This window comes from Neoarius graeffei, chromosome 2 (assembly GCF_027579695.1).
Source record: "Neoarius graeffei isolate fNeoGra1 chromosome 2, fNeoGra1.pri, whole genome shotgun sequence".
Classification (NCBI taxonomy): Eukaryota; Metazoa; Chordata; class Actinopteri; order Siluriformes; family Ariidae; genus Neoarius; species Neoarius graeffei.
The window spans coordinates 111,707,521-111,726,621 of NC_083570.1; the positions used below are offsets into that span (position 1 = coordinate 111,707,521).

General features: G+C 42.5%; 1 protein-coding gene across 2 annotated transcripts in view; it reads left to right on the forward strand.

Moving 5' to 3' along the window:
• The window catches only part of meaf6 (MYST/Esa1-associated factor 6), a 47,645-nt gene extending 32,323 nt beyond the window's left edge, over positions 1 to 15,322 (forward strand). The window contains exons 4-8 of one of the 2 annotated variants that reach the window (XM_060915367.1): positions 1,149 to 1,194; positions 6,316 to 6,514; positions 7,574 to 7,603; positions 11,733 to 11,766; positions 14,849 to 15,322. In XM_060915367.1, coding sequence (XP_060771350.1) covers positions 1,149 to 1,194; positions 6,316 to 6,514; positions 7,574 to 7,603; positions 11,733 to 11,766; positions 14,849 to 14,863 — 324 coding nt within the window. In that variant the 3' untranslated portion in view covers positions 14,864 to 15,322. The remainder of the gene's footprint in view (positions 1 to 1,148; positions 1,195 to 6,315; positions 6,515 to 7,573; positions 7,604 to 11,732; positions 11,767 to 14,848) is intronic. The other variant, XM_060915368.1, reaches the window with a different exon arrangement.
• Positions 15,323 to 19,101: the final 3,779 nt, after the last annotated feature.

Here is a 19,101-nt window from a genome sequence, read left to right on the forward strand (position 1 = left end):
AGATCTCACCCCGTGGGGTCAAAATGATCACAAGAACAGTGAGCAAAAATCCCAGAACCACACGGGGGGACCTAGTGAATGACCTGCAGAGAGCTGGGACCAAAGTAACAAAGGCTACCATCAGTAACACACTACGCCGCCAGGGACTCAAATCCTGCAGTGCCAGACGTGTCCCCCTGCTTAAGCCAGTACATGTCCAGGCCCGTCTGAAGTTCGCTAGAGAGCATTTGGATGATCAGAAGAGGATTGGGAGAATGTCATATGGTCAGATGAAACCAAAATAGAACTTTTTGATAAAAACTCAACTTGTCGTGTTTGGAGGAGAAAGAATGCTGAGTTGCATCCAAAGAACACCATACCTACTGTGAAGCATGGGGGTGGAATCATCATGCTTTGGGGCTGTTTTTCTGCAAAGGGACCAGGACGACTGATCCGTGTAAAGGAAAGAATGAATGGGGCCATGTATCGTGAGATTTTGAGTGAAAACCTCCTTCCATCAGCAAGGGCATTGAAGATGAAACATGGCTGGGTCTTTCAGCATGACAATGATCCCAAACACACCGCCCGGGCAACGAAGGAGTGGCTTCGTAAGAAGCATTTCAAGGTCCTGGAGTGGCCTAGCCAGTCTCCAGATCTCAACCCCATAGAAAATCTTTGGAGGGAGTTGAAAGTCCGTGTTGCCCAGCGACAGCCCCAAAACATCACTGCTCTAGAGGAGATCTGCATGGAGGAATGGGCCAAAATACCAACAACAGTGTGTGAAAACCTTGTGAAGACTTACAGAAAGCGTTTGACCTCTGTCATTGCCAACAAAGGGTATATAACAAAGTATTGAGATGAACTTTTGTTATTGACCAAATACTTATTTTCCACCATAATTTGCAAATTCATTAAAAATCCTACAATGTGATTTCCTGGATTCTTTCCCTCCATTCTGTCTCTCATAGTTGAAGTGTACCTATGATGAAAATTACAGGCCTCTCTCATCTTTTTAAGTGGGAGAACTTGCACAATTGGTGGTTGACTAAATACTTTTTTGCCCCACTGTATATATATATATTTTTTTATATATATATTTGATAACACATTTACTTTGGTGTGTGTGTGTACTAATCCCCCACTTGGCCTTTTACCTCTTTCTCTGACAGGCTGTTTGTGCTCTCGGTGGCGTCCCTGATCACATGAATGAAAAACGTAAGTCGGATCACTGAACAGGGCTTTAACATGTCACTGATTCACATTTACTGCATTTATCATCAAACAATGACTCCAATTCTGTGAACCTTTAATCAACTTCAGGAAAACGGAAGTGTTTTGTTTTATTTAGTTAAACAGAAACCTTTCATTTACTTTACATCACCTCCAGATCACTCCAGAGTTCTATCCATCACGACACAGCCAGGTTCTTAAGTATTTGGACAGTCACGCAGATTCCGGACACCGCCATAATGACACGCTTGACGCCTCCAGGTGCTGTTTGGTGACCGTCATTCGAATTAGCCGTTTGAATTTTTCCCATGCTAATTTTGAGCAATAAAGCCATCGGAGATCGTGGCTATTTAACAGTTATTCCATGAAATCTCGTCGTACATGAGCTGATAGCCGACGAGGCGCGTAGCACCGAGTTGTCTATAATCCATGTACAACAAGATTGAGTGGAATAACTGGATTTTGAGAAACGGAGCTTTTTTTTTTTTTGCAAATTCGATAAATAAAAACTTCATACAAAACGTCCGATGAAATAATTTCCGCTTGGAATATAAACAAACCGGCGAAATGACAGGAGCAATTTGCGAAAAATGCGTTAATGATGATTCTTGAAAAATGAGAGAGATCTGTTCTTACCATCAAACACTTTTATTCCATGTTTTGTTGCTTTGGTTAGTCAAAATTGTTAACGCTTAAATGGTGGAAACCACTTCACAAAACGTACATCGAGCAACAGTACCATTTAAAGCCCAGACACGCGTTTCACGGTCATGGTGCAGCACGCATTCAGGAGAAAAAGAACCTGTTAGTGTTAACATGATGTATAATATATATTTTTTGTGGGGGTTTGTATTCGAGGCGAGTTTTTATTTCATCCTCAGTTGGTTCGGCAACACGTGCTGCCATTTTGTTTTTCTCTACTCACAGTATATGAGCTGATAGCCTAGTAATAGAGTAGCCAATCAGAGCACGTGATTGCTCATATCCAGTGATGTGGATAGAATATTTAAATAATATTGCCTGGCGTTGAGTGGTGTATCAGATTACATTCTATTCAGCTAGCATGATACTGAACGAGTTGAAGACGAGTAGCTGAATGGAATATATCTGATAGACTATGAAAAAAAGCCATTATTATATATTATAATACATACACATTCGATGGAACAATGATGGATTTTATAGAAAGTTAAGAACAGGGCAGTAACTTACCAATACTGAATGCTGATCCTGATCAAATGTAATTCAATGTTCCGTCAATCCAATCTACAACCCCGATTCCAAAAAAGTTGGGACAAAGTACAAATTGTAAATAAAAATGGAATGCAATGATGTGGAAGTTTCAAAATTCCATATTTGATTCAGAATAGAACATAGATGACATATCAAATGTTTAAACTGAGAAAATGTATCATTTAAAGAGAAAAATTAGGTGATTTTTAAATTTCATGACAACACATCTCAAAGTTGGGACAAGGCCATGTTTCCCACTGTGAGACATCCCCTTTTCTCTTTACAGCAGTCTGTAAACGTCTGGGGACTGAGGAGACAAGTTGCTCAAGTTTAGGGATAGGAATGTTAACCCATTCTTGTCTAATGTAGGATTCTAGTTGCTCAACTGTCTTAGGTCTTTTTTGTCGTATCTTCCGTTTTATGATGCGCCAAATGTTTTCTATGGGTGAAAGATCTGGACTGCAGGCTGGCCAGTTCAGTACCCGGACCCTTCTTCTACGCAGCCATGATGCTGTAATTGATGCAGTATGTGGTTTGGCATTGTCATGTTGGAAAATGCAAGGTCTTCCCTGAAAGAGACGTCGTCTGGATGGGAGCATATGTTTCTCTAGAACCTGGATATACCTTTCAGCATTGATGGTGTCTTTCCAGATGTGTAGCCACACGCACTAATGCAACCCCATACCATCAGAGATGCAGGCTTCTGAGCTGAGCACTGATAACTTGGGCCTTCCTTTTCCTTTTTAGTCCGAATGACACGGCGTCCCTGATTTCCATAAAGAACTTCAAATTTTGATTCGTCTGACCACAGAACAGTTTTCCACTTTGCCACAGTCCATTTTAAATGAGCCTTGGCCCAGAGAAGACGTCTGCGCTTCTGGATCATGTTTAGATACGGCTTCTTCTTTGAACTATAGAGTTTTAGCTGGCAACGGCGGATGGCACGGTGAATTGTGTTCACAGATAATGTTCTCTGGAAATATTCCTGAGCCCATTTTGTGATTTCCAATACAGAAGCATGCCTGTATGTGATGCAGTGTCGTCTAAGGGCCCGAAGATCACGGGCACCCAGTATGGTTTTCTGGCCTTGACCCTTACGCACAGAGATTCTTCCAGATTCTCTGAATCTTTTGATGATATTATGCACTGTAGATGATATGTTCAAACTCTTTGCAATTTTACACTGTCGAACTCCTTTCTGATATTGCTCCACTATTTGTCGGCGCAGAATTAGGGGGATTGGTGATTCTCTTCCCATCTTTACTTCTGAGAGCCGCTGCCACTCCAAGATGCTCTTTTTATACCCAGTCATGTTAATGACCTATTGCCAATTGACCTAATGAGTTGCAGTTGGGTCCTCCAGCTGTTCCTTTTTTGTACCTTTAACTTTTCCAGCCTCTTATTGCCCCTGTCCCAACTTTTTTGAGATGTGTTGCTGTCATGAAATTTCAAATGAACCAATATTTGGCATGAGATTTCAAAATGTCTCACTTTCGACATTTGATATGTTGTCTATGTTCTATTGTGAATACAATATCAGTTTTTGAGATTTGTAAATTATTGCATTCCGTTATGTACAATTTGTACTTTGTCCCAACTTTTTTTGGAATCGGGCTTGTACTGTACAAAGTCAAAGTTCTAACAATAAAAATGGTACAAGTCCAAAAAGCTTGAACAACAACCCAACTTGTATACAAGCCATATCCAGGTCAACCGTTCAAGTTCATTTACTTTTGGTTGGAGTTAATTGTTACATTGCAGTTGTTCAAAACAAAAGGGCTTTGCTGAGTGAAGTCCTCTTGTAAAAGTCTCCATCACGTTTCCTCACGTCCAAGTACAACTTTGACAATATTTCCACTATTGCGCGCTCTTCCAGTTTTTTGATGTCCATTGATCTGTTTTTCTCTTCTTGTACGAGGGGCGTTCAATAAGTAATGCCCCTGACCCACTTCCAGTTGTCTGATCTAGCTGAAATTTTGCATGTGCAATGATTTATATCTCTATGGGTTATGTGGCAAATTACAGCTCTGAACTAATTGTGGTTTCTGATTTACACGTGTTTGAACTGAGTCAGGTGTGAAATGGAGCCTGTTGAGTGTCGCGCAGTGATCCAGTTTTTGTATTTGAAAGGATGCACACCACAAGAGACTTTTGATGAAATGAAAGAAACTTATGGTGATAATGCCCCATCATATGACCTTGTAAAACGCTGGCATCGTGAATTCAAACATGGCTGGAAGTCTGTGGAAACAGCTCCCAGACCTGGTCGCCCCCCCTTCTGCCATTGATGAGGTATCTGTCCGTCAAGTTGATGCTGCCATTTTGGAAGATCGGTGCATTACTATTTGCCAAATAGCCCAAGAGGTCAAGATTAGTACAGGGTCTGTGGAAACTATCATTCATGACCATTTGCATATGCATAAGGTGTCTGCCAGATGGATTCCCAGGTTGCTCACACTTTTCCAGAAGCGAGAACGCGCCGAGTGCTCGAGGATGAATTTGGAGATGTGCCAAGAAGATGAGTCAAAGTTTTTCAAAAGACTGATTACACAGGATGAAACCTGGGTCCATCACTATGATCCAGAGACCAAAGCCCAGTCAATGCAGTGGAAGCACTTGGACTCACCACCTCCAAAGAAGGCAAGGGTGCAGCCCTCCGCTGGCAAGGTCATGCTCAGTCTTCTGGGACCAGGACGGAGTAGTGATGACAGATTTCCTGGCAAAGGGTACCACAATTACAGGAGCCTATTATGCTTCACTTTTAAGGAAATTAAGAGAAGGTATCAAAATCAAGAGGCGGGGCAAGATCAGCAAAGGTATCCTCCTCCTGCAGGACAACGCTCCGGTCCACAACTCGCTTGTCGCCAGATCAGAAGCACGGGAGTGTGGCTATGAAATCCTCCCCCATCCTCCCTACTCTCCTGACCTTGCACCCTCTGACTTTCACCTCTTCCCAGCCATGAAGTTGTTTTTGAAAGGAAAGCGTTTCCCAGATGATGCAGCCTTGATTTCTGAAGTCATGTCGTGGTTGGAGGACCAACCTGGGGTGTTCTACAAAAACGGTCTCCAGAGCTGCATCAAACGATGGGAGAAATGCACAACTCTGGGTGGTTCCTATGTAGAGAGAGACTAATAACTGTGCCAAGTTTCGTTGCTCTACTGCTATGGGAAGTGGGTCAGGGGCATTACTTATTGAACGCCCCTCGTATGTATGCCTGAAGAATACATACAAGTGAAGTTTTTTGTAGCCTTTCGGGTGTTCGGCGCATCTTTCTCTTTAAAATACATCTTCCGCTTTTAACGAAGCAAACCTCACGGCCATTTTTGTGTACAAACCGTCATGGTTACTCACTAGCGCGGAAGTTTTACATCTCCGTGTCTCTTTTCCGATGTCCGTTGGTATGTTTTTCTCTTGTAAATATGCGTGAAGAATATCTAATGACGTTTGGGTAGTCTTTGGGATGTTCAGCGCGTCTTCAGTTTATTTATTCAGTGCTTAAACCGAGCACTGGATTAGCCTCGTTTTCTCTCCCTCCCGGCCGACAAAGAAATGATTGTGCACAGGCGCAGCAGAAAGGTTTTGTCGTCGGATCTTCGTCGATGTGTGACGTCGTGTTGTCTTGACAACGTGCAAAATTATAACAATATTTTGTTTTATTCCATGGAAAAAGTGTCCGATATGTTTAATAATATGATGTATGTGTGAAAAGGTTTAAATATAAGTGACGCAACATTCATGACTCTTCCTGTTAAATGATAAACAGCTCCATCTCATCTGTGCTTTATTTACTTAAATATCAGTCAGGTCAGAGAGGAGGATGATTATGATGTGTGGGGTTTTTTTTGTTGTTTTTTTTCCTTTGGTGTGTTTAGGTGAGGCAGGCAGCGGTACCGAGAGCGACGCATCTCCGGACCTGCAGAACCAGGAGAACGAGCCGGGTCAGGAGGAGGCGGAGGACGCAGACGGAGCACTGCAAGACCTGAAGCCTCAGAAAGCTGCGTCGTCTTCCAGCTCCACCAACGCGGGCCACCACAGCAGCCACAAGAAACGCAAGAACAAGAACCGACACAGGTACCGCTCAGGAAGCCTGACTTAAAAAAAAAAAAATTAAATAAACCTAGGATGAAGTCAGAACTAACAGTTTACAGAGAATTTCCTCGACGGAGTTGTACAATATAAAGGAAGGAAAATAAATCAAGCATCCGGGTCTCGTATCTGTGGGAACGTGCGCCTTATTCCAGACCCAAAATTCGACTCGAGCCACGAGAGTGCACGTGCATCACTGCTGAGTGACGCAGGACAGGAGTGCACTTGCGTATAGATGCATCTCGAAACGCTGCTCCGTGATGGTGAATAAGTGCGTGCGCTCTCCGTCAACTGCCTTCATTAATTTGTATTGTATTACGCTACCGTTTAAAAGTTTGGGGTCACTTTGAAATGTCCTTATTTTTGAAAGAAAAGCACTGTTCTTTTCAATGAAGATCACTTTAAACTAATCAGAAATCCACTCTATACATTGCTAATGTGGTAAATGACTATTCTAGCTGCAAATGTGTGGTTTTTGGTGCAATATCTCCATAGGTGTATAGAGGCCCATTTCCAGCAACTCTCACTCCAGTGTTCTAATGGTACAATGTGTTTGCTCATTGCCTCAGAAGGCTAATGGATGATTAGAAAACCCTTGTACAATCATGTTAGCACAGCTGAAAACAGTTGAGCTCTTTAGAGAAGCTATAAAACTGACCTTCCTTTGAGCAGATTGAGTTTCTGGAGCATCACATTTGTGGGGTCGATTAAATGCTCAAAATGGCCAGAAAAATGTCTCGACTATATTTTCTATTCATTTTACAACTTATGGTGGGAAATAAAAGTGTGACTTTTCATGGAAAACACAAAATTGTCTGGGTGACCCCAAACTTTTGAACGGTAGTGTATGTACAGATTTAACCATGTGAGATTCACCTGAGGGAACAGGAGGGAAAGCACCATTCGGTTTGAGCGTTTTCCTTCTCTGGGTTTTTTGTGATTTAGGACGGAGCCACATTAATGCCAGTCTAGTGTACTAACCTCTCTCTCTCTGTCTCTCTCTCTCTGTGTGTGTCTCTCTCTCCTTTAATGCTGCCCCCTCAGCCCCTCCGCCATGTTCGATTATGACTTTGAGTAAGTCTGAACTTCTCGTCCTGTCCCTCCTGCATCTCCTCCCCCTTCTCTCACTCTCACCGCCTCCTTTAGCAGTTTGTTTTCAGCTCCTTTAACAAGGACGGTGTGTTTGGATCGGTGTCGTGTTTGCTTGTTTCTCTTTAGTTACACGTTTTTGGTTTTGTGTTGCTTTTTTGTGGTGTTTTTTTTGGGCCGGTGGACAGTTTTAGTCAGTTACAGAGACCTCTATGATTTATTGTTCCCTTTTTGTAAATTAATAAAGGGGGGGGAAGGTTAGGAAAAAAATCCACCTTTTAGTGAAGTCGCTTCATCAAACACTGAAAAAGAAAAAAATCCAACCTTTAATTGAAGTAAATTTATTCAGAGGAAAAACAAATCCCTCATCAGGAAAATTTTCACAATGTACCTGAAGCACGTTTCCATTTAAACTGCACAGTAGAGCCCTGCACTCCCGCGGGAGTCCCGTGGGACCCGCAGGACTCGACGCAAAGCAGTGCGGCGTGGGACAAATTTTGAAAGCTCATTGCGGGCGGGAGGGGGAGTGCACAGTGCGGGAGCGGGCGGGAGAGGTGATAAGCTGCAGTCCCGCTAACTAAAAACGTGTTTAAAATAAAGTTTATCAATTTATGTCTATCATATATAATTTGTGCTGGATATTTTATTTGGCATTAATAAAAACATTTTAAGATGCCTAAATTTGCGGATGTGGTCTAACCTCGCGTACGTTTCCGATTCCTTTCCGCTCTTCCGTGTTTGAGATCTCTGATCATGGCAGAAGAGCAGAGCTCCTCTAGTGAAACTCACAGTGCTTCAGAAGTAAGTGCTGCTTTACAAAGAGGTGCCTGGCAACGCGCACCCTCGCTAGGTGAAGGATCGGTCAGTGGAGAGCTAAGCATGTTTAATTCCCCAAGCCAATGACAAGAACTTTCGTGAGAAATAACGCGAACGTCTGCATCATGTGAGATTTGCGGGCGGGAGCGGGACAAAATGTGGCAGGCGGGAGCGGGACTGAAAATCATAATTCTTTGCGGGAGCGGGACTGCACAATGCGGGAGCGGGTGGGAGCGGGACTGCACAATGCGGGAGCGGGTGGGAGCGGGACTGCAAATTCTTTCCCGCGCAGACCTCTACTGCACAGTGTGTTTGAGTTGATTGGAGTGTGTAGGAACTTTCAAGCTGTAATTCATGACTTCCTGGTTAACTGGGGAACAAATATGAGGCGACACAGAGGCCACGTTCCTTCAACGTCAGCATGGGAAAGATGAGACACACAAACCAAATGAGGGAGAAGTGTGTTGGCCTTCATAAGTCAGGGAACGGGTATAAAAAATAGCGACTCGCACGAAAATGTCTGTTTCCAGCGTCCTGTTAGGGCAGTGATAAAGTGGACACCAACTGAAACTGGTACAGACTCACCTGGAAGAGGAGCTGAGTGTATTTTACCTCCATGCACAGTAAGGAGGGTAAGAGAGGCAAAAAAAAAATCCCCAAGGATCACTGTTGGTGAATCACAAGAAAAAGTAAAATCTTGGGGTTTCCGAGTCTCCAAAACCACCATCAGACTCCACCTCCGTGCCAACAGATTATTTAGAAGGTCTGAGAGGAAAAAGCCTTTTCTGCCCATTAACTACAGGGCTCTACGTTAACTTTGAGACATGGGCAACCATTTGTAGAAATCTGGTTGCCCGAACTCAGAACATGGTTGCCCAAATATTACATATTTTTTTATTTATTATTCAACCTTCTCAGATGCTGTCTGTATCAACAAGCATTGACACTAGCGTCCCGTGTGAGTAATGCGGTAATTAGTCATGTAGTGAAGGACATAGTCAGTCCCCCCAGGATTTTGCGGGCCTTTTTTGTGATTGTTGCAGGCTAAAATGTCTGCTGTTGCGGGGGTTTTCCCAAAAATTGCGATGAAGGTTGCGGTGTTTTTTAGGTTTTTGTTGCGGGAGGAAGTGAAAGTTGCGAGAAATTGTTGCGATTTTCTCTTTTTGTGATTAAAATTGAGTGATATGTTAAATATTAAGTTATTACTGAAAAACTATTGATTAAAAAAAACAAAGACTCTGAGAAACGGTCCTATAAACAACTTTACCAATATAAAAGATTACCAGGACTCCAAAAATGCAGAAAAATAAGCTTTACTTATCCAAATGCACCTGTTGGTTCTAAAGTTAAAGTGCAGAGAACCTCACAGCACAACATGAAGTTACCTTAAAATATAATATAAATGCCTCAGCTTTCATGTAAGAAAAAAACTATTACTACTAGTACTGTGTGCAGGCAGTCTCTCCTGAAGACTAAATTAAACAATTATAAACTAATAAAATAAATGGCTCAGGCTTCATAGAAGAAAAAAAAACAATTTGAACAGAATCTCACAGTATGATGCTGAAGCTGCCTAAGCAATGGGAAATAAAATACCATTTTGGCAAAAATGTTGGCATCCATTAATTTCTTGTATCAAGTAAAAAATAATGTAAAGTGCGCACAGTCCTTCACTGTAAACATCACACACTTTCAGTAACAGAATTTAAGCCGACATAAACACTGACTTGCACATGCAGTGTTGCCAGATACTGCTGACGTTTTCCAGCTCAAAATATGTTCAAAACCCGCCAAAATGCACTTAAAACCGCCCAATCTGGCAACACTGCGCGCATGCTGCTTCTCTTGAATGTACGTATACACGGAAGTAAGGCGGAAGGTAGTTTGTCGACGTCACCTCAAGACGACGCCAGCGATTGGTCAAATTTACGGGAAAGTTGCGGTGATTGTATATACTTGCAACACCGCCCTGAATTCGCGGGGATTGGTTGAATCGCAACATCGCGAAATCCTGGAGGGTCTGAATAGAACACTGAATATACACTACGCGATAATTATTAGCAATGGGAAACTGCATTGTGAGCCCGCGATGTGCAAATGTGAATTCCGCTAGTTGTTGAACATCCCGTAATGATAACATGGACGCGGTCTTTCCGAGTCAAACAATCGCAAATCGTGATGGAATTTCATCATAATATGAATGAATAAACATCGTTTTTCACGCAAGTTGACATATTTGGGTAGTTGCCCGATCGGGCAAGCATTTGTGAGAGTCTGGTTGTCCAAATCTATTGAATGGTTGCCCCGGGCAATTGGGCTACTGTTAATGTCGAGCCCTGAACTACAAACGGAAACACTACGACAACTTCGACTGGAACCGTGTTCTCTGGTCTGATGGAACAAAAATGCCGCGCCCCACACAATAAACACTCGCGGTGGGTTTGGCGTAAACAGAAGGATGGCTATAATGAAAAGAACCCGAGCCCAACTGATGGAAGTTCTGTGATGTTTTGGGGCTGTTTTTCCTCCAAAGACCCTGGAAACCTTGTTAGGGTTCATGGCATCATGGAACACCAGGACATTTTCAATCAGAATCCGGCTGCTTCTGCATTTTAGGAAACTAAAACTGGGTCGTCATTGGATCCTCCAGCAGGACAATGAGCCGATGTCCAAATCAACACACGCGCTTCACTGAGAATCACAGAATCGAGCTTCTGCCCTGAACATCTCAGTCCCCTGAGCTGAACCCCTGTGGGCTGGGCTGAAGAGGAGAGAGCGCAAGAGAGGGTCGAGGACCCTGGATGATCTGGAGAGAGTGTGTAAAGAGGAACGGGCTCAGATGCCCTGCTCTGGATCTCCAACCTTATAAAATGTTACAGGAGAGACTCAGGGCTGTTTTACTGACAAAGGGAAGGGAGTAGTAATAATAATAGTTGTTAATAATGTTTTTTTCTCTGAATAAATGTATTTCAATTAGTCATCCATCCCCCCCCCCCCCCCCCCCCATGTGAGATGAAGTGACTTCACCAAAAGGTGAATTCCCCCCCCCCCCCCCAAAAAAAATCCATTTTACTAATCTTTACAAGGGGCGCCAATAATTGTAGAGGTCCCTGTATGTAGTGCTCTTTTATTCTGCATGTCAGCCTCATTTATTTATTTATTTATTTTTAAAGCACAAGTTTAAAAGCAGCGGAGATGAGAAGGTAACAGCAGAGAGATGTTTTTGCTCTTCAGACAGAAGCTTTGTATTCCAACACAGACATTTAATTATTACTTTTTGTGGTTTTTCTTTTTGTAGATTTGACATGAAGATGAATAAAAAGCCCAGAGCGGTAAGTAATAATCCAAGATAGCGAGTGTATCAGACAGGGCTATATTGTGGTCAGAAGTTTACATCCAGTGACATGAACGTCATGGCAATATTTGGGCTTTCAGTCATTTCTCTGAACTGTTCTTTTTCTGCGGCAGAATGATTGTACGGCATACAGCTTTCATTAAAAAAATAAACGCTAGAATTTGGTGCACAAGTTTTAATTTACTTTAGGTTTTCTGAAATTAACACAGGGTCAAAAGTATACATACGGTACAGCACACCTAATATTTGGGTAAAATGTCTCTTCGCAAGATTCACCTTGACCAAACATTTTTGTTTCCCATGAACAAGCTTCTGGCAGAATTCTGGCTGGATATTTCACGACTCTTCATGGTAGAATTCAGTTAAATTAGGGGTTTTTTTTCATGGCATGGACTCGACTTATAAGCACGGTCCATATATTTTCAATAGGGTTGAAGTCAGGACTTGTTTTAAGCTTAATGTTGGCCTGCTTTATCCTCCACAACCAGCTCTGATGCATGTTTGGGTTCATTGTCCTGTTGTAACTCCCAAGTCGTGTTCAAGTTTCTGATGGTTTATGCTGAAGAATTCTGATGTAGTCCTCCTTCTTCATTATTCCATCCACTTTGTGCAGTGAACCAGTTCCACTGGCAGCAAAACAGCCCCAGAGCATGATGATCCTACCACCACCACCAGCTGGTACAGTGTCCCTCTGTACATGGTGGTCATTGTGGCCAAACAACTCAATCTTTGTCTCATCTGACCATACAGCTATTCTCCAGAAGGCTTTTTCTTTGTCCGTGTGGTCAGCTTCAAACTTTAGTTAAGCTCGAAGGTGTTAATTTTAGAGCAGGGGGTTATTTCTTGGATAGCAGCCTCTTAGTCCATGGTGATCTGAACTGTAGACAGTGATCCATCAGCTTCCCGTTCATGGCAGGGCTGCGCCATGGTGGTTCCCAGGTTGTTCCTGACCATCCAAACCAATTTCCTTTCAGCTGAGGGTGACAGTTTGGGTTTTCTCGAAGCAAAGTGTCTTGGCAAAGTGACTACACCTCACAATAACTTGCATACAATTGTTTGAACTGATATTTTGGAATTTGCAGCTGTTTAGAAATGGCTCCAAGAGACATTCCAGAGTTGTGTACATCTGTGATCCTCTTTCTCAGATCTGCACTGAGCTCCTTCATGGATTAAAGTTTTCCGTCGTGTGACAGATTTCCGTCAGCTGAACTCTCGCAAGGCCAAATGTGAGGTCGGTGCTGATCCGAGGAGAATTAAAATGACGGGTGGTTGGGTAGAGATTGGGTTATAACACTGTGTTGCAACACCATCAACTATCAGCAGGGTTTATTTCACTTTTTTGTTTTTGAGCCATGCTTTGTGTCGTTCATTTCCTATGTTTGATCATGTTTAAACGTTTGCTGTCTACGGTGCGGCATTAAAAAAACATGCGCTGTCAAAATTGGCAAAATCCATTCCCATGTGCTTGGCGTGCTTGTGTCTGACCATTTCTGTTTTGTATTAAATTAAATCTCGCCAAAATGACTTAGTTCAAACCTGGACATATAGAAATAGAGCATGTAAAAAAATAAACCCTGGAAAGCCCGCTCCTCTGCTTCAGCCAGACTTGAAGACCCGACGGTGCAATGCTTGCAGACTGTCAGAAGTAATTAGACCTAAATTTATAGCTTCCAAATCAGCAGATGCCCCAACAATTATTATTTTCGTTAGGCCAGTGTGTAAGGTGTGTTAGAACCGTGCCTTATAGCCTACGTTACATCACAATTTAAAGGACGTTTGAGGAGTTGGAGGCTGCGAGCGCAATGATGTTCCGACATGCGCTAAACTTTATTCCCTGAAAATCATACACCAGCGTTCAATGCCCCAAACAGTCAAAATGTCTAGAAGACTACGGTTAAATAATAATCATAGCCTACTAAGTTAAATTACGTCACAACATCTGTTTCTGGCCGATGAAATGATGGAGGAAAATGAGAACGAACGCAAAGTAGATAGCAGCCAACTTCACACGATCTTTTAGGTAACAACACTCGTGTTGGCCACAATATTTCTCTTAATAAAATCTTGAATTGTTTTTGAAGTCGTATTCAACACAAAGTAAGGTCAAATTATAATTTTAATTTAAGCGAAGATCCAAACTTTTTTCTATATTGACGTCGAGCACAGAGGAGCATGTTGTTCTGCTTTCGGTTTCGGCAGCATGGATGCGCTTCACATGAAAGAAGGCACTGATGTGTCTGCCATCGATAAAGGTGTAAAAAACAAGTGGAGGTGGGCTTGGCTGTACGAAATAGGTGAAAATGGAAAGCCATTTAGTTCATGGTGCAAAAAAACTAAACATTCCAGGCGCTTGCATTTGTGTGGTTTGCCACAAAAAAATAATATACGGAAGCAATGGACAGAGAGTGCAATAAATTGAATATATTAATCCATTAATTAATTGATAATAAAGTTATCAGTTCTAAGTTAACCATTCTCAGAATTTCATAGAAATCCACCCATAACCCCCCCCCCCCATAAATTTTCAGTCAATTTTTTTTTTGCTTTAATCCATGCTCCTTGAACTTTCCTATCAATCCAATGAGTGCTGTAAACAAACCCTTTTTATGAAGGCACAGAGACGCTACCAGCTGTAGTCAATCATGATCACTAACAGGAAGTTAAGAGACCTCGGCCTTGGCAAGATAAGAGACATTTTGGAAGTTTCAGCACCTCTGAATTAATAATCGAAGTGAGCGTATGTATACTTTTGACCCTGTGTTGATTTCAGAAAACCTAAAGAAAATTAAAACTTGTGCACCAAATTCTAGCGTTTATTTTTTTAATGAAAGCTGTATGCTGTACAATCATTCTGCCGCAGAAAAAGAACAGTTCAAGGAAATGACTGAAAGCCCAAATATTGCCATGACGTTCATACAGTGATATGAAAACTCTTGACCACAACTGTACAATTGTTTGAGCTGTGATCTTGTTATAAGAGCTTAAAATAGTGTCGTGTAAGAGAACGTCTCTTTGAAGGTTTAATCTCAGCCTTTGTTTTGTTTGTAATGTAACTACAGGATTATTCAGCCTGATGCTGAAGATGGAGCGTGTTTGACCTGGACTATATCCATCATCTTGTATCTCTCTCTCTCACACACACACACAGGCTGTTGATTCATCATCTCTCCATCAGCCCTTACAGCAGTCGTTGACCGAACTCTAGTGCATGTGAGATTTATAAGCTCCCTCCTCCTCTCCCTCCTCCCCATTTGGTTTCTGAATGCCCCACCCAGTCCGTTTCGCATGTAAAACCCTCCCCTTGCATTGCATTCTTGTATATTTGTGTCCCTGCATGTGATTTGGGACACATTTTTAATACTGATATTTCCACAGTGTCAGATTGTTCGTATTTATAATGCTCCACTTGTGACTTTTTTTTTTTTTTTAAATCAGTTACTTTCTTTTGTAAGTTTGAAAGGAATTGTGTCGTCATTTCCATTGTTGGTTTTTACTCTGTGAAAATAATAATTAAAAAAAAAACAAAAACGAAATGGTGTGTTGTGTGTGGGGTGTTTTTATTTATTTAAAGGTAGACTGCTTTTCAGATTTTAAGTGTAGGTCATTAAAAAAAAAAAAATTTCCCCGAAACCCAGTTTTTTGTTTCGTGGACCAAAAGCTACTGAATTTGAATCACAGACTTCCAATTTTGGGCGGCACGGTGGTGTAGTGGTTAGCGCCGTCGCCTCGCAGCAAGAAGGTCCGGGTTCGAGCCCTGTGGCCGGCGAGGGCCTTTCTGTGTGGAGTTTGCATGTTCTCCCCGTGTCCGCGTGGGTTTCCTCCGGGTGCTCCGGTTTCCCCCACAGTCCAAAGACATGCAGGTTAGGTTAACTGGTGACTCTAAATTGAGCGTAGGTGTGAATGTGAGTGTGAATGGTTGTCTGTGTCTATGTGTCAGCCCTGTGATGACCTGGCGACTTGTCCAGGGTGTACCCCGCCTTTCGCCCGTAGTCAGCTGGGATAGGCTCCAGCTTGCCTGCGACCCTGTAGAACAGGATAAAGCGGCTACAGATAATGAGATGAGGCTTCCAATTTTGTTAGTTTATTTTTTCCAAAGAACAATTAATGAATTTATCTCCACGTGGCCCTAAATTCTAGCCTAGTAAACTAGACCCACCCGCCTAGCGGACAAAAATATTTTTGCCTAGCGAGTGGGTCTAGCCTCGTACCATATAAACAAAAACACCCCGGGCATCAAATCGTGCCCGCCAATCACAACGCAAGGTTTTTGTTTGGATTCTTTGGGCGGCCTTTTGCAGGAGTGACGACAAGGCTGCGCGACGCTGGAGAAAGCACAGCAGGAAAGATGGCTACGACTAGTGAACAGCGCGCGTTTGACTCCGCTTTGGAATCGGTTTTAGAAGAATTAGACTTGGAGTTTTCGTTGAAACATGAACAGGAAGAGGCTCTCCGCTCATTCCTTTTCAAGAAGGACGTTTTCGCTGTTTTGCCGACCGGCTATGGCAAAAGTCTGATCTACCAGCTGGCTCCGCTCGTAGCCAAAAGGATGGGCTAGTTTGTGCAGTACGAAGAATTAATAAACAGCTTTGAAACATTACTTTTTGATTGTTTCTTATTTTAAATTTAAGGGAAATTATTTCACCAAACGCCACTAAATAAAAACTCTCAAAAACAGTTTAAGCAAACCCTTGAAAAACACTTGGAAAAAAAAAAAAGTGTATGTTAAGTATGTGGTACAGACTCCAAACTTGTGGTCATTATCTCCAAACTTCTTAATATCTAGAACCTGTTTATTAATTAATACGCATTTTGAAAAATTATTTATTTCAAGGCCTCCCCCACTGCTTTCTGTCACAGTCACTGTTGCGCTGATTGGTCAGAGCGTCGGCCTATACGCACAGAGACAGTTTGAAAAACAGCGGTTTGTTCCTCCCACCCCCGTCGGAAATGTCTACGAGCGAGGCCAGACTAAATATTCACATTTAGTCTGGCTTGCCAGGCTACCTAAATTCTCTATTTTTTCCTGCTTCACCATGACCCAATACAAGATACTACGTCATGCATCGCATTGCATCGCATCACATCACATGGTGGGCTTTCCCTGTTTGTGCAAGGCATTGTGGGATACAAATTTCCAACAGGAGAGAAAAATGGAGGACGCGAGTGTGCGAATGAATCGTGAAGGACCGACTACAGTAACGGAAAGAAAGCGAGAAGAAAAGACGTTGTGTTATATTCCAGTGGTTCTCAAACTGGGAGTGTGGACACTCGGTGCGTGGTCACAGACCGCTCGGTGGCAAATGCAAGGGGCTGGTTTACAGTTGCACCAACAAATAACGAACGTCTTCGTCTTCAACCAATGAAAACGGAGAGTTTTATTAATTGAAATCTCAGCAAGGAACTTTTCTCGACACACTTCAAGTACGTAGCAGATCACAGACATTGGAAACACCACTGTGCAATCGAGTCGAGCTCGTACCTTTGCAGCTTTCATATCCATCGCAGCTAAAAAAAAAAAAATTTAAAAAATGCCGACGCTCTTCTAGTCTGTGCTTCAACAGGCAGTTCAGATGATAAATTACATTTCAGTCCATTGAACTCAGTTATTCAGGGTTCTCGGTCAGGAAATGGGTTCTGGGCATGAACAGCTGCTCTTGCACACGGAGGTTCGCTGGCTTTCCAGAGGAAGTGTGTTCCAGCGTTTGTATGAGCTGCAAGAAGCAATTCGGAACTGGCCAAGCACCTCTATGATTCCCTTCCTGGTTGACGTATTTGAGAGACTGAATAGTTTGAATCTGTCTTTGCAAGACCGAGATTCCAATGCTGACAGAGTGGATGCTTTCATCCAAAAACTTGTCCTCTGGCATGACGGCATAATTGTCGGAAATTGCGACGTTCCCCAGCCTCGCAGACTTCATCACTCTTCTCTATTCTTCAACCAGCTGTAGATCATCTGTCTGGGCTTAGTTTCTGATTTCAAGAAGGACTACCGGGCGTTCTCATGGGTTCAGGACCTGTTTGTTTGCGCCGCAAACGATTCGTCACTGCAAATGCAAGACCGGCTTATTGAGCTGAAGAGTGACAGCAGGCTCAAACACCTTTTTAGCACCTGCTCTCTTGCATCCTTCTGGGTAACACTGATGCAGGAGTACTCCCAGCTCTGTGACGCTGCCTTAAAAACTCTTCTACCTTTCGCGTCAACATTCTTGCGTGAGGCAGACTTTTCAAAACTAAGTACCGCAATCGCGCACAGATTGAGGATGACGTGAGGCTGCGTTTAACTAAAATTGAGTCGAGAACTCTGACAAACAAAGCAGGCTCATGTATCACACCGAGACATTCGTTAACGTTACCTCCGGTACTCCGGGAGAGTTTGTTTGTTAGCAACTTTGCGGAAAAAATGTACAGACGGAGTTTCATGAAAACTTTACTAGATACGTGTCTTGGCCCAATAAAGAACTTAAATTTTGGAGGTGATCTGGAACCGTGTCTGGATCCAGAAATTTATTTTTTTTTGCAGGGGAGCTCAAAGTACACTTGCTACAGTCAGGGGGGCCCCAGATCGCAAATGTTTGAGAACCTCTGTTATGTACGAAGGAAAGGAAATGCAGGACCAAACTAATAAATATGGGCGCTCAGACAGCACCTCGGTGTGATCAGCTGTTCGTTTAGCGACAGAATGATGGAACTGTCAGTGCACGCTCAGAGGGAAACCTGTAGATGGCAGTAATGCAACACTGTGGATGTCAGCTGCCGTAAAACCCAAAAGAAGGTCAACCTTATTTGCTTTAATCGCCTCAAATTAAATAACTTCCCAGCCACAGAATGGCCTGATATTTTGTGAGATATTACAGAAATAAACAGATATCACAATGAGCACATTTCAGACGGAACTAAATTTTACGAAATCGAAAGGCCGTCTAGCTTTAATACAACCCCAATTCCAAAAAAGTTGGGACAAAGTACAAATTGTAAATAAAAACGGAATGCAATGATGTGGAAGTTTCAAAATTCCATATTTGATTCAGAATAGAACATAGATGACATATCAAATGTTTAAACTGAGAAAATGTATCATTTAAAGAGGAAAAATTAGGTGATTTTAAATTTCGTGACAACAACACATCTCAAAGTTGGGACAAGGCCATGTTTCCCACTGTGAGACATCCCCTTTTCTCTTTACAACAGTCTGTAAACGTCTGGGGACTGAGGAGACAAGTTGCTCAAGTTTAGGGATAGGAATGTTAACCCATTCTCGTCTAATGTAGGATTCTAGTTGCTCAACTGTCTTAGGTCTTTTTTGTCGTATCTT